Source organism: Molothrus ater, chromosome 19, assembly GCF_012460135.2.
Source record: "Molothrus ater isolate BHLD 08-10-18 breed brown headed cowbird chromosome 19, BPBGC_Mater_1.1, whole genome shotgun sequence".
NCBI classification, from domain to species: domain Eukaryota; kingdom Metazoa; phylum Chordata; class Aves; order Passeriformes; family Icteridae; genus Molothrus; species Molothrus ater.
Window position 1 is genome coordinate 3,650,201 of NC_050496.2, and position 15,048 is coordinate 3,665,248.

The 15,048-nt window shown below is 48.5% G+C and overlaps 1 protein-coding gene across 3 annotated transcripts in view; it reads left to right on the top strand.

Annotated features, from left to right (window-relative positions):
- SEPTIN9 (septin 9) overlaps nucleotides 1-15,048 on the top strand; it is a 114,978-nt gene that overhangs the window by 44,251 nt on the left and 55,679 nt on the right. For all 3 annotated transcript variants that reach the window (XM_036394583.2, XM_036394582.2, XM_036394581.2), the window contains exon 2: nucleotides 7,681-8,340. In XM_036394583.2, the coding sequence (XP_036250476.1) occupies nucleotides 7,681-8,340 (660 nt within the window). The remainder of the gene's footprint in view (nucleotides 1-7,680; nucleotides 8,341-15,048) is intronic.

The window sequence follows — 15,048 nt, forward strand, 5'->3', positions numbered from 1 at the left end:
TAGCTCACTCCAATGCACCCATCCCTGTTATGGGTGCTGGCAGCTCTTCAGGTTCTTGTTTATTGTTATCTAGAGTTTTGCACACTGTCCACACCAGGCTCAGCACACTGGAAAAGCACCACAAAAATGGCCAACAGGGTCTTTTAAAGCTAAACTATCCAATTGAGAACTGACACCTGGATTATTTTCCCTTTTAACCCAATAACTGATCCCACAGAGCCCCCAATGCAGATTTTCCCACCCAGTTACAAAATGCCACCAAACCCATGAAGAAGGAGGAAGAAGAAGCATGAAGAAGAAACTCAGGACGACACCCTGTGCCCTCCATCTTGCTTCCATCCACAACACACTAAAAATCCCAAAACCTCAATTTCTCACCTAGTGATACACCTACACTGCTCTCTATAATCTATTTCACACATTTCTGGATTCCAGTCTATTTTGACATGTAGGAAACTTTCTCCATGAATGAGGGTCAGAGTCAGTGCTGCCCTGGGGGTCAGGGCACCCCAGAGCAGACACAGAAATATTCCCAGTGCCCTGGGTTTCCACTCTTTGCTCTCAGCCCGGGCCAGAAAAGCCCCGTGAGCACCCTGCTGCCTGTGACAGGCCTCTGGGAAGCTTTGGGGCCGTGAGCAGTGAATGCTGGCTTGGGTTTCCAAGGGTTCCTTGAAAGATGAGAGCTGCAGCCTCCCCCCTTTCCTGCCTGGGAACAGGAGGTGACCATCTGGTAGCAGTTTAGAGCTCTCAAACGCTGCCATTGTGTGCTGGGGAATAACGGGGCGCCCGCTGCCCCGGCCCCACAGGGCTCTGGTGTGTCCAAAAAGCCAGGGAAAGCTCTCTGTGCTTAACAAAGCAAGCAAATGTAACCCCTGGGTTACAGGGACCACGAGAGGGGCACAGGATGTTTGATGGGAAGCAGTTGGGGGCCGTGGCTGTGGCAGAGCTGCGAGGCAGGTCCCAGAGGAGCCAGCATCCCTCGCTGTTTATTTTGGTCTCCTCCTGAGCTCTGTGCATAGATGCTGCCTTGTACAAAGCCTCTCCCTGGCCTGTTGGTGGGATACTCTGTTTAAAAAGGGAGGAGAGGAGGAGGAGCAGATGTTGCAGATGTTCCCTGGCTGGCCCTCCTGGGGTGCCCAGGGCCAGCCTGGGGTGGTGGCAGTGAGCTGTGTGCTCCAGAGCTTCCAGCTGGGACATGTGTGGGCTGGGCTGTGTGTTGGGGTGTGTGTGTGCTGGTTTGTGTGTGTTTTTCCCTTTCACAAACAGGACAGGACTGCTGGGATGTGTTCCTTGGGCTTTATTTGCAGCATCAGCCTCATTACATGGCTGAGACAATAGGATGATGGCAAAGCTCATGTACAGCCAGCAGCAGCCAAAGATTTCTTTGTTACAGAGCATCTTAAAAACTTTCTAGCCAATGACAGAATTCTAAAGCTTACAGAGAGTTGTTCTAACCAATTACTAAAAGTACACATACACTTATTTCACACAATGTTTACTTGTATGCTTTCTATTAACAATACACAATACTTCATTATTAGGCATAAAACCTTCTACTATCTTGCTAAACATATTTTTCTGCAATCTTAAGGTCTATCTTAACCTTCTACTATCTTGCTAAACATATTTTTCTCCAATCTTAAGGTCTATCTTAACCAAACCTAAGACTTAAACTATTGTTTCATGTCCTTCTATACTGTTGTAACTTTTTCTACCTTCAGGCTTTACAACTACAGCTAATTCTAAGTTTCTCTACTCTTTCTGTTTCTAAGACCTACCTTTCCAACTTCCTAAAAATCTTCTTACCTTCACTGTTTCCCACATTGTGGAGTCCCTGTGCAGGAGCCAGATCCCTCCATGGCATCTGGGCACCCTTGTGCCATCTCTGCAAGACTCTGGGCTGCTGCAGGAGCTGCTGGGATTTGAACCAGACCTCTGGCTGCATCCCTAAATGTTGGAATCCTGGATGCTGAGAATTTTAAACTTTCTGTGCCTTGCCTTCAGCTGCTGTTTTTGTGAGGAATACAGACACTTCCCTGCAGGAAGCTGGGAGGAGGAGCAGAGGCTATTTCCTTTCCTTTCCTGGCTCTGGGGCAGCACACACTATTTATAAGTTTTTTCTCTTTTTTTTTTTTTTTTTTTTTTTGAGAGCTGTTGTGCTTCCTGAGGTCCTTCTCTCTCCTCATGCAAGGTGGAGAGAGGCAGAGCTGAGCAGGGAGCCCCAGCCACGATCAGTCCCTCAGGGCCAGCACTGCTGAAGGTGACATTGCCAATGTCATCGTGCTCGTGGCAGTGGGGCTCTGTCTCAGAGGTGGAAACACAAACCCTCGTGGTCACAGTCCTCCTTTCTCATGCCTGGGATGTCTGACCTTCTCCAGGCCATGCTGAATTCATGGGAAGTGCCAGCAGGACAAGCTGGGTACTGAAACCCCTGTGAACCATGAGATGGTCACCCCATCCTGCAGAGAGGGGTGAGAAAGCTCCTGGGTTGTCCCCAGGAATGCCACTGGGACCTGGGGCTCCTCGTGATTTTGCTGTCAGAAACTGTGCTGAGCCATTTCTGCCCCTCTTTGGGGTGAAGGTTCCTTGCCCAGCCCCTCAGCCCCTTCCTGCCCCTGGCACAGCAGCACAAGGGAGGATTTATCTGCAGGGCTTGGTTGTCCTCAGGCTGTAATCGTGGTTCTGCAGCTCTGCCTGGGGCTTTTTGAGCCCCTTTGTGTCTGGGCTTTGACCTTTTTCTCTTTTCTGCAACAGAAGGACCTGGAAAAAAGCCATTTTTGGGTGTTGTAATTCAGTCCAGCCCTTTGATAAGGACAGGGGCTGGCTGTGCTCCAGAAAGACCACATGGGTGGCATTGGGCAGATTTACCCTGGCCTTGAGGCACTTTGTGGGGTTGAAAGTCAGAGGAAAGGGGCTGTGTAGGTCAGTATTTCAATGGGGTTACTCACCACTTCTTTGGGCAGGCATTGGGCAGGTTTACCCTGGGTTTGGGGCACTTTGTGAGGTTTAAGTCAAAGGAAAGGGGCTGTGTAGGTCAGCATTGCAATGGGGTTACTCACCATTTCTTTGGGCAGGTTTACCCTGGGTTTGGGGCACTTTGTGAGGTTTAAGTCAAAGGAAAGGGGCTGTGTAGGTCAGCATTGCAATGGGGTTACTCACCACTTCTTTGGGCAGGTTTACCCTGGGTTTGGGGCACTTTGTGGGGTTGAAAGTCAGAGGAAAGGGGCTGTGTAGGTCAGCATTGCAATGGGGTTACTCACCATTTCTTTGGGCAGGTTTACCCTGGGTTTGGGGCACTTTGTGGGGTTTAAGTCAGAAGAAAGGGGCCATGTAGGTCAGCATTGCAATTACTCACCATTTCTTTGGGAAGGGACAGCAGGGCTCAGGGGAGTGGGGATGATGGATGTGGCTCATGTGAGGAGCCCTTGGAGGTCAGCAGAGCTGTTTGTGCCCAAAGCTCAGCAGGTCAGAAAGAAATCCCCAAACCTCTTGGTACTGAGAGATCTCCAGGGCAATGTTCATTCAGGAAAGACACTGCTCAGCATTTCCTTTGCTGCTGAGTTCCTTGAGAGCATTTACCCTGTTCTGTCTCTCAGGAGGTCAGAGAGCTGCTTGTTGAAGGGAAGAGGTGGAGACTGAGCTGGCTGGAGGAGTGACAGGCAGGTTTGAAGAGCCTGATGTGGACAGAAGTGTGGTTCCACCTGTGCTGTGTCCTCTGCTGCTCTTGCCCACCCAGCTTTGCTCAAGGCCAGGCAAGGGCTCCCCATCGGGTTGTCCCTTCCTCTTCCTTTGTTTCCAGCAAAATGCAGGCTGGGCTTGGCTGCTGCATTGTTTTAAACATGGGGGTTTTGGGAAAAAACCCAGCTAAAATGTTTGTTTCTGAACAAAGTGTGTGGTGGAGAGGGGAAACTGTGGAAAAACTGTGCTGGAAGGTCAGAGCTGCAGCTGAGGGTTGGAGACCTGAGAGTTTGAACACATGTATGTAAAGAGCTTTCCAGTGTGGGGCTTTTTTTGAATTAATTATTCTGTGATGCTGAGAGCTGTGACTTGGACACAGACCTGCAGTGCATGAGCTGTGCCAAGTGCAGGCTGCAGGGCAGGGAGTGCTGCAGGGAGCTGTCACCCCTGAGAGCAGGTGATGGCATAGCTGGGAGAGCTCCACGGAAATCAGAAACCAGACAAAGCTGACCAAAAGCAGTTTTAATTTTCCTTATTGCCTCCCTCCTTTCTTCTGCCAGTGTCTGAATATTTCTGAGATGCAAGACAGAGCATTTTGTCATGAGGTGCCCTTTGTGGGACCCTGTCGCAGACATCTTTTCATGAAAAATCCTTTCCTTAGGTTTCTTCCTCCTGAGAAGCTGAGAGGCCTCAGGAATAAAATGTAACCAATCATTATCTGCTGCTGTGGAATGCAACAGGTGCATCTGGGATTGGGCTCATGTTGGTTGTTTGTAATTAATGGCCAATCATGGCACAGCTGGCTGGGACAGAGAGCCGAGACACAAACCTTTGTTATCATTCTTGCTAATTCTATTCTTAGCTTAGCCAGCCTTCTGATGAAACCTTTTTTTCTACTCTTTTAGTATAGTTTTCATGTAATATATATCATAAAATAATAAATCAAGCCTTCTGAAACATAAAGTCAGATCCTCATCTCTTCCTTCAACATCAAACCCCTATGAACACGGTCACAGGACCCTTCCTGGGTTTACAGGGGGGTGAGTGTTGTGCTTTGGTGCTTTCCTCTCCCCACAGCCACAGAGCATCCATGATGCTGCTCCCATCAGGCTGACTTTGGGCTTGGATTCTCTGTGCATCCCTCCAGCTGGTACCCTGTGGTGGTGTTCACAGGGGTCCCAGGATGAGGGAAGAGACGAGGATCTGACTCCATGTTTCAGAAGGCTTGATTTATTATTTTGTGATATATATTATATTAAAACTATACTAAAAGAATAGAAGAAAGGGTTTCATCAGAAGGCTGGCAAGCAAAGGAAAAAGAATGGAATGATAATAAAATCTTGTGACTGACCAGAGTCTGAGCCAGCTGACTGTGATTGGCCATTGATTAGAAACAACCACATGAGACCAATCCCAGATGCACCTGTTGCATTCCACAGCAGCAGATAACCATTGGTTCCATTTTGTTCCTGAGGCCTCTCAGCTTCTCAGGAGAAAAAAATCCTAAGGAAAGGATTTTTCATAAAATGTGTCTGTGACAGTAACCACCCTTGGGAGCCCATCCCAGACTCCTGTTGCTTCCCAGCAGTTCCCATGCTGGGGTCTGAACCACACTGGGGGAGTGGGTGTGTGTCCATTCACGTCTGTCTGTCCCTGAGCACAGAGGGGCTCCTGCCAGGTTGCTGATACAGAACATCCTGGGGAAGCTCCTGCTCTCAGGCCCCTCAGGGCCCAGCCATGCTGCTTTTGCAGCCTGGGGTTCATATTTGGGTTCCTCTTGGAGTATTCCTCCCAAAAGGAAAGCAGCCCAAAGTCTGTATCCTCACATTTTAAGCCCTGCAGTCTCCCCTTGCTGTGGCTTGTCTGACACACAGCCCCAGCTCCGAGAGCCCTGATTTCTTCACCATCTCTGGTTTCCCTGTGCCAGGGGAGGTACCCATGGCTGTGCCAGCCCCTGCTGCCAGGACAGAGGAGGTGACATGTGCTGGGTGTTGGAGCAGAGCTGGGTGGCTGCCAGGGGGATGGTCCCCCCTCCCTGTGCCACCAGCTGGACCCAGCAGTGACAGGTGGCTCCTGCCCAGCCAACAGATGTGCCTGAGGGATGGAGGGTCCTGGCTCAGAGCAGCCCTGGGACAGGGATGCATCCTGCATGGTGGATCCTCTCCAGCTCCACCTCTGGGGTGGGAGGACCTCTAGGATGAGGCAAGGCTGTGCTCCAGTTCTCTCCCTGGGATCCTGTGATTCACAGAATTCACAGAATTCCCAGAATCACTGGGTTGGGAGAGACCTCAAAGACCATCGAGTCCAACCCAGCCCCAACCCCTCACCCAAACCCTGGCCCCCAGTGCCACATCCAGGCTTTGTTAAACACACCCAGGGATGGGGACTCCACCACCTCCCCGGGCAGAACATTCCAGAACTTTATCACCCTTTCTGTAAAACACTTTTCCCTGCTATCCAACCTGTATTTCCCTTGGTGCAGCTCGAGGCTGCGTGCTCTGGTTGTGTCAGTGCTGCTGAGCACAGGCACCTTTCAGGAGCTGTGAGAGTGATGGGGGCAGCCCTGAGTCTCCTTTGCTCCAGGCTGAGCACCCCCAGCTCCCTCAGGGGTTCCTCACAGGGTTTGTGTTCCCAGCCCCTCACCAGCCTGATGTCCTGTGGGATCTCAAGCCCAGGATTTTAAAGGTTAAATCTCACTGCTGCTGTTCTGTGGATGTAAAGGATGGGTGGACTCATGGCTGATGCTTGTCTGGCCACTGGCAGTGTGGCTGTCACCACACCAAGGGTGTCACCACACCAGCTCAGCCTTGCCTCATGGAGGCTCCTTTGGGATCCCTGTGCCTTATCCTGCCCTGTCCCTGTGCCTGCCTGGGGATTCTGGGGGGATCAGAGGGTATTTCCAGCCTGTGGCTTCTCAGTGGGATCCAGCAGTGGTTCCCCTTCTGTGGAGTTCAGCCTTTTCTTTATACCTGCCTGTGTCCTGTAAGGAGCAGGGATCAGTTGTCCCTTCCCTTGTATTGGGGTCTCAAGTCCATGTGCTCAAAACACTTCAGTCTTTGGGTTCTTGTGGTCTCTAGGTTTGTTTTTAAGGATATGAGCTTCTGTGGCTGCCACCTTTGGTTTTTCTTGCTGCATTTGTATGGGTTTGGTGCTCTCCTGGGATTGTTTTCCTGTTCCCAACTTGGATTTTGCTGGCAGTGCTCACAGGAAAGCCTGTGTTTATCTGTGCATCCTTTGGGTGTGAGAGGGAAAGCGAGGTGTTGTTGCTGACCACTTTGTGTGTCACTAATTTAAACCCATATTTTTTTCTATGTAAAGGAGTTTTAGTAGTTTTAACTGCTAGCAAGAAAGGAATTAAATTATTTGCAAAATGTTAGCACTTCATTAGCTCAGTGGGATAGAAAAGGTTACTTAAATTTTAAATACTGCTTAATGGTTGGTTTCACTGATTTCACCTTACAACGTTTTAAAAGTAAATGTTCTGCAAGTGAGTGGTCACCAGACATGAGTGACAGCAGAAGCAGGTCATAAACTGGCAGCAAATGTCATGCTGAAGAATAGAATCATTGTGTTATGAGCATTGAGATTCAGCTATAGTTCAAATACAGTACAACCACCAGTTCTTAGGAAATTTGGCATTGCTTTTTTTGCGACATAGGTTAGAAAAAAGAAAAAGAAAAGGAAGCTGGATCTCTGTCTTCCCCCAAATGCAGTGCCCTGCTCTGCTCTGCCGTACCATGGTGGGACCTTGTGCTCCCCTCTGAGTGTGGGGATAATTTCTGCTCTGGGGCTGAGTTTCCTGGCCTTGATTTGTTTTATTGCTGGGTTTTTAACTTGTCTGAAGAGGCAGGGCCTTTAATCCCCAGCTGCTTAAGTGGATTGTGAGTCCTGGGATGAAGGAGCAGCAATGGAGTTTTGACCCTTGTGCAGTGTCTGTAAGCACCTCTGTATGCACTCACGTGGACGATAACTAAATCCCGAACTACTTTTCATGTTTTTCAGCTCTGAAAAGATCCTTTGAGGTCGAGGAGGTAGATCAGTCTTCAAATTCCTCCACGCCACAAAGACGGGCCCCCAACACCCTCCTCAGGTCCACCGTGTCCAGCTCCACGCAGAAGTTTCAGGAACTCGGCGCCAGGAACTCGGAGCCCTCCACCCGCCATGCGGAGCCCACAGTCCAAAGATCCCCCAAGCCCCCTCTGAGGAGGGTGGAGCTCTCTGGACCCAAACTCCCCGAGCCGGTGTCCAGAAGAACAGAAATCTCCATCGACATCTCCTCCAAGCAGGTGGAGAACTCCACCTCGGGCCTGTCGCGGTTCGGCCTCAAACGAGCCGATGTGGGCCACAAACCCCCTGAGGGCACGGCCAGGAGGACTGAGATCACCCTGGGCAAGCCCCAGGAGCTGCGGCGGGCGGAGGCGCCGGCCTCCAAGATCCCCGAGCCGCCCTCCAAGATCCCCGAGCCGCCGCAGCGCCGCGCCGAGCCGGGCGCCGTGCCCGACGCCGCGCCGCGCCGCCCGGACAGCCAGGGGGGAAAGGGCACCGAGAGCCCGGGCGTGAGGGCGGCCGAGAGCTGCGAGCCCGCCCTGCCCGCCCTGGCACACCTGGCAGAGACAAAGGCACACGGGCTGCCCACCGAGAGCCCGCCGAAGAGAGACGAGGGTGAGTGCGTGGGGCTGTCGGGTCAGGGATGGAGTGGAAGGCTTCGTGAGGTGGATCAGAAGGCAGTTTATAATTTTATAATTATTGTATTTATAATTTTTATAATTATTATATTTATAAATTCTAGAATTATTATAAATTCTATAACTTATATTTATAAATATCTTAATTTATAAATATTTATATATAATATTTCTATACATATTTATATATAAAATGTATAAATATTTATGAATTTATAGTCTTTATAATTTTAAAATATATTATATTTATAATTTTTATAAGTATTATATTATTAGTTAATAAATAAAGTTAATAGTAAAGTTAATAAAGTTAATAAAAAGTTAATAAATAAATTAGTTAATAAATGATAACTATTACATTAATCATATCAATTTATATTGACAATTAATTATTATACTAATGAGAATATTAATATTCAATTATAATTTATTAGTATAAACTGTTAATTATTATAATTTATTGTAGTTTATTGATATAGAACATTAATATCAAATAATGAATTATTAGTGTTATAGAACATTAATATTAACATTATCAATATTAAGTTATATTTTACTATTACTATGTTATAATTTAATAATTATTATATTATTAATAATTAATAATGATTAGTGGTAGTTATTATATTATATAGTTATTTTATTCTTTTATTGTTAAAATTTCATTTTGTAATGAAATTTTATAATGTGACTCACTAAGGTGAGTCTCAAAGTCTCTTTGATTGGTCTCAAAGTAAAACCTCTGACACTATTGGTGAGCTATGAATAGCACACTCTAGAAAACCATATCTATAAACAAGGCTTACAGAAAGAGAGATTATAAAAGCATTAAAACAATTATTATGGTATTTTATGATGTTATTTTATTTTTTATTGTTATAATGTTGTTTTATAATGAAATTTTGTAATGTGACTCGCTAAGGTGAGACTTGATTGGTCTCAAAGTGAAAACCTCTCCCACTGTTGGTGAGCTATGAATAGCACACTCTGGAGAACCGTATCTGTAAACAAGGCTTACAGAAAGAGAGATAATAATTGTTTTAGTGCTTTTCTCTGAGTTTCCCACAGCTTTACAGAAAAATCCTGGGAGAACTATGTTGTGGTATTCACATTCCCTGAACATGATTCGTTCACCAAGGGTTTTTCTCCTGGGAAGCTGAGAAGCCTCAGAGAAAAGGAAAACAATTCTGATCTCATTTGCTTCTCCTGTGTTGTGCTCATGTGGAATGTGTTTGGAGATTGTTTACCCACAGGTGATTGTTCATTGGATTCTGCTGGGAGTTGTTTTCACTCTTTGGCCAATCAGGGCTAAGCTGTGTCAGGACTCTGGAAAGAGTCACGAGTTTTCATTATTATCTTTTTAGCATTCAGTAAGTATCCTTTCTGTATTCTTTAGTATAGTATAGTATTCCTTCATATAATAATATATTCTAATATTTAATATATAATATTAATATTTTAATATATAAAATAATAAAAGTATAACATTCTATAAATATATAATATATTATATAATTATTATAGTATTATATAATAATATAGTATAATAAAATAATAAATTAGCCTTCTGATAAGCTGGAGGCAGATGCACCATCCTCTCCCCTCGGGGGTGACCCTGCATTTGCAATACCCTGTCTCTCTCTGTTCAGAGGATGTGTCATTACCCTGTACAGCCCTGGCTGGGGTGGTGGCTGCCCCAGGTGTCACACAGGAGGTGGCAGGAGCTGTGTGCTGCTCTTTCAGCTCCTGGGGTGACACCTCTCAAGGCTGCTCAGGGATCTGTGCTCAGATGTGTCCGCAGGCAGAGCTGTTCCCCCTGGGTTTATCCTGCCTGAAAGAGCTGTCAAGTTCAATAAGAAATTCTAGAAAGAAAGAGAAAAGGAAATGGCAATGCTGGCAGAGCAGGTCTGAGCAGGGGTGTGGTGCCAGTGTGGTTCATCCCTGTGAGGAGAGGAACAGGGAATCATTGTGGGGCTTCATCCAGAGAATCCACCTGCTCTGTGCCATGGAGACATCTCGTGGGATCCTCAGCTGGATGAGGGACAGGCAAATCCTCAGGGAAAGCCACATCAAATCTGCCATGGGTGATCCTGCCACATCCTCCCTTGCACTGTGCCTCCCTGGGTGCTGGGAAATGCCAGCTCTGCCAGCTCAGGCCCTGTGTGCAGACCCACGGGGCCCTGGAAAGGCTCTGAGGTGTGGGAGAGGTGCTGGTTCTGGAAGTGCTTTTGGGATATCATTGTTTGGTGCTGTTGTTTGTGGTTGTGGGGCAGGAACCACCTCTTCATTAGCAGAAGTCAGGGTTTTTGACCTTGGAGACAAAGTCTAATAACATCATGGACCAGAGCCACTATGAAACTGGAGACCTGGCTTATGTTAGCTCTATCTTGTTTTCAATTAATTCCATGTTAAAGCCAGCTTCCCTCCCTTCCCAGCTGTCATTTATTCTCCATAATGTTTTGGAGATTTTCCTTTCAGACCTGTTAATTACTTTTCCATTCTCCCTCGCCCAGAGCTCTCTCCTGTGAGGGATCCTGTTGTCAGGGGGAGGGCACCCCCTCCCTCCCTGCCCTGGGGGCTCTGGGATGGGCCTGGGAGGTCCATGCCTGGCCCTGGAGCTGGACCAGGGGTCCCATCCCCTCTCCTGTGGTCACAGTGATGTGCAGAGAGGCCAGGCTGTGGTGTGTGCTGGTGTAAAGCCAAGCCAGGAGTCAGCAGGGGAGCTGATCTCAAACCTGCAGCACTCAAGTGGGTTTTTCTTACTGTGTGTGATGTAGGCATGGCTTTTCTGAGCTGGGTTTTTTCACAGCTTGGGCCAGCTGGGCAGAGTTGAGCTCTGAGCCCCAGCCCAAGGATGGGGACTTTGTGAGCCCCCCTCTGTCCCCAGCTGCTGTGTGTGGTGCCCTGGAGCCCCCTCCTGCCCCGTGGGTGGGTGCTCAGCCTCACCCTGCTGGGTCTGGGCTGCTCTGAGTGCCCCAGCCCTGAGCCCCATGGGTGGTTGGTGCTTTAAGAGCAGAATTCTGGCTGAGCTGCTGAATGCTCCAGCTGCCCAGGGCAGGGAGAGAGGGGGGACAGCTGCTGGGACAGTGTCACCCCTGAGCCCAGCTGTCCGGAGTCTGCCTGGCAGCCCGAGCCTGGCTCCGCTACAAAAGGGGCTTTCAGTCCAAATGTCTCCAAGAATCAGCACAGAATGGTTTGGCTTGGAAGGTGTCAGAACCCAGGGCATTGCTGCTCTGGCTGCCCTGGAGGGCTCCAGACCCTGGCAGGGGGCTCAGAGACCTTGGCACGAGGTCAAAACCACCTGTGCCTTTGATTTTAACCCATAGAAACAATTCCCAACTTTGTGTGAAGAGTTCTAAGCCACAAGGGTTTGAGTAGAATGATAGTTAATTTGTCACAAGGTGAAAATGTAAAATTTTGGGGTTCAAGAAGCAAGATGGAAGAATCTGGGTGTTTTCTGTCTTTCTCCTTCTTCTTGTCCTCCATCTTCTGCTGTGATGGTGACACTTCTGGATTGGTTTAGAGTAGAGACAGACTGTCTAACATGGGTGATAGGTATTGGAAAATTATTGTAAATAAAGTACAGGTAGCTTTTAGTATAAAAGGGTAACACCACCCCAAGGGCAGGGACTGTGCCACAACCCAACCTGCTGGACAGACCTCAGCAGGTCAGAAAGAGAATTTAATACATAAGAGCAAATAAACAACGTTGAGAATGAGAGCCAAGGAATCCTGGTTTCTTCTTTGGTGCCAGGGCTGGGAAAAAGAAACTTTCCAACACCTTGGGGTCATCTCAACACCAGAGACCTCGTCAGGAAGGGACCCTAAAGATCATCAGGGTCCAACCCCACTGCCACAAGAAGAAAGTTGGAGGGGTTGTGAGGGCTCTGTCTCCTTTTCCCTGTGTGTCAGCACAAGGGGACAGCCCAGGGTCACTGCCAGAGCACATCCCCTTCCTGACCATCTCCCCCTCCGTTGCCATGCCCTGGGATTGCCCTGGTTTGCTCTCACCCATTTTGGGGTGCTCCTCCCCTGGGTGCACAACACCCACCCATGGGTGATGCTGGGCAGGTGTGTGGCCTCTCCTTGCTGCTGGTGCAAGAACCCAGAGAGATTTTGGGGGGGCTGCTCAGGGATCCTCAGGATGTCCCACGGATGGGTGCAGGCATGTGGCCAATGCTCATCAGCTCCACTGCACCTTTGGCCCCACCACAACCCCCCAAATGCAGACACTGCCCTGCAGAAGAGACCAATAGCGAGTGAGCTTGTTAGTTAAAAGAGTGAGAAGAAGTTGAGAAGTAAAAAGAAGCTAATGAAGAGCTCTCTCTGAGGCTGTTACTAAAGAGACTGAGAGAAAAGAAGAATTAAAAAAAGATAAAGAAAGAACCTTACAACTAGGTGAAATATTTTTAGAAAGTTAGCTGAAGTTTCTGTTACTTTTCATTAATAGTGTTATGTTAATTTATTGTAACTAATAGAGTAAAAAAATATTAACAATTAGAAAGTATATTTTATATTTTTATATATTTTTTATTTTTTTAATCTATTTTATATTTTTTTTATATTAGAAAGTACATTTTCCATCATAAAGAGTTACCATCTGAGACTACTTGCAGTCTCTGCTTTGTGTTGTGACCACCTCAGCAATGACCCTGCCCCTCTGATGTCTGCAGCAGGGACAGTGTGTGACAGCCCCTGCTCCAGGGTTAGGGTCACCAGGAGGCTCTGGGCACCCCTGGATGCCGTGGTTGGTGGCTGTCCAGCACAAACAGCTGAGAGGGGATGCAGCTGCCTCCAGCTGCCCTCTCTGGGTGGGGGTGACTTCTCCTGCCTCCCCCAGCTGTCAGGCTCAGCTGCTGCCCTGCCCTGCTGCTGAAGGCATGCAGGAGAGCGTGCTGTGCAGGAAGAGGCCAGTCAGAGGAGAAAAACAGTCCCAGGGAGTTTGGCAGATCAGAGAAACCACAGAGGAAAGGAGCAATTTCAGTGCTGAGCTTCATTAGGGCAGCAGGGCTGGTGGGGAGGGCTGAGCCTGCTCCAGAACTGGGCTTCCCGAGGTGGGAGGAGAGCAGGAGGTGTTTATGGGGCAAGAAATGTTCCTTCCAGTGCATGTTCTCCCTCGCTGAGTCTTTGTGCTCTCCTGCACTCCCTGGGGAGCATTTGCTTCCTTTGTGCTGGTATAACATTGAATTGGGCCATTACTGACAGGGAGATGGGACAGAAGCACCCATCCCTGTGGGATGTGTCACTCAAAGGTGGGCTTTGTGTCCCTAAAATCTCCAGTGGAGAGGTCAGTGGAGGTTGTGTGTGGCTGGGCTCCCCAGCTGGGACAAGAAAACGGGATGGGATGGGATGAGCAGGTGATGTGGATTGCTATGGCTGGAGTCTGCCAGAGCAATGTGAGCTGGGCTGTGCAGTGGGGGCAGGCAAGGGGAGGACATGCAGAGGGCAGAAAGAGGCACAAACAATTAAAAATAGCCATGAAAACAGGGTGAGGGCTGTTCCTGACCCCACAGCCTTGGGCACTGTGGGAAGCTGTCCTTGCTGCGCAGGACTCACCAAATGTGAATATCCAAAATCTGAGCTCCTGTGGGTGGGGGTGACCTCTCCCAGGCTCCTGCTGTGGGCAGCAGCTCCCTCCCAGTCCCAGGGCACTGGGCTGGGGCTGGCACAGGAGGATGTTCCTGCCCTGTGCTGGCAGAGCAGGGCTGAGCAGTGCTGTGCTGCCAGGGTGGCAGGAGCTGCTGCTTCATCCCTGCGAGGGGAGGAGGAGGGAATCACTGTGGGAGCAGCAGGGCTGAATCCAGAGACACCCACCTGTTTCTGGGCTGTGGTTTTTGGGCTGTGTGTGGTTTTGGTTGTGTTTTTGGTTGGTTTTGGGCTGTGTTTTTGAGCTGTGTTTGTTTTTGGCTTTGTTTTGGGCTGTGTTTTTGGTTGTGTCTTGGCTGTATTGTGGGCTATGTTTTTGGGCTGTGTGTGTTTTTGGGCTGTGTTTGTTTTTGGCTGTGTTTTGGACTGGTTTTGGTTGTGTCTTGGCTGTGTTTTGGGCTATGTTGTGGGCTATGTTTTTGGGCTGTGTGTGTTTCTGGCTGTGTTTTTGATTGTGTTTTTGGTTGGTTTTGGGCTGTGTTTTTGAGCTGTGTTTGATTTTGGGCTGTGTGTGTTTTTGGGCTGTGTGTGTTTCTGGCTGTGTTTTGGGCTGTGTTTTTGGTTGTGTCTTGCCTGTGTTTTGGGCTATGTTGTGGACTATGTTTTTGGGCTGTGTGTGTTTCTGGCTGTGTTTTTGGACTGTGTGTGTTTTTGGGCTGTGTGTGGTTTTGGGCTGTGTGTGTTTCTGGCTGTGTTTTTGGGCTGTGTTTGGTTTTGTGCAATGGAGAGATCTTGTGGGATCCTCAGCTGGATGAGGGACAGGTGAATCCTCAGAAAAAGCCACATTAAATCTGCCGTGGGTGATCTGCCACAGCATCCCCCTGCCACTGTGCCTCCCATCTCTGGCATTGTGCTTCTGTGGTTGAACATCTTGGCCTTTTCTTGTTCCTTGCAATGTGTGCTGGTCAGCCTTGGAGAGGGGGGAAGGCATTGCTGGCCCCAGAAAAATTCATGCTTTCCATTTTGGTTTAATAGTCTGTTTCTATCTAGTTCCCCCAGTGTACAGCTGCTTGTGTTGATGGCTCAGCTCTGGGATCTC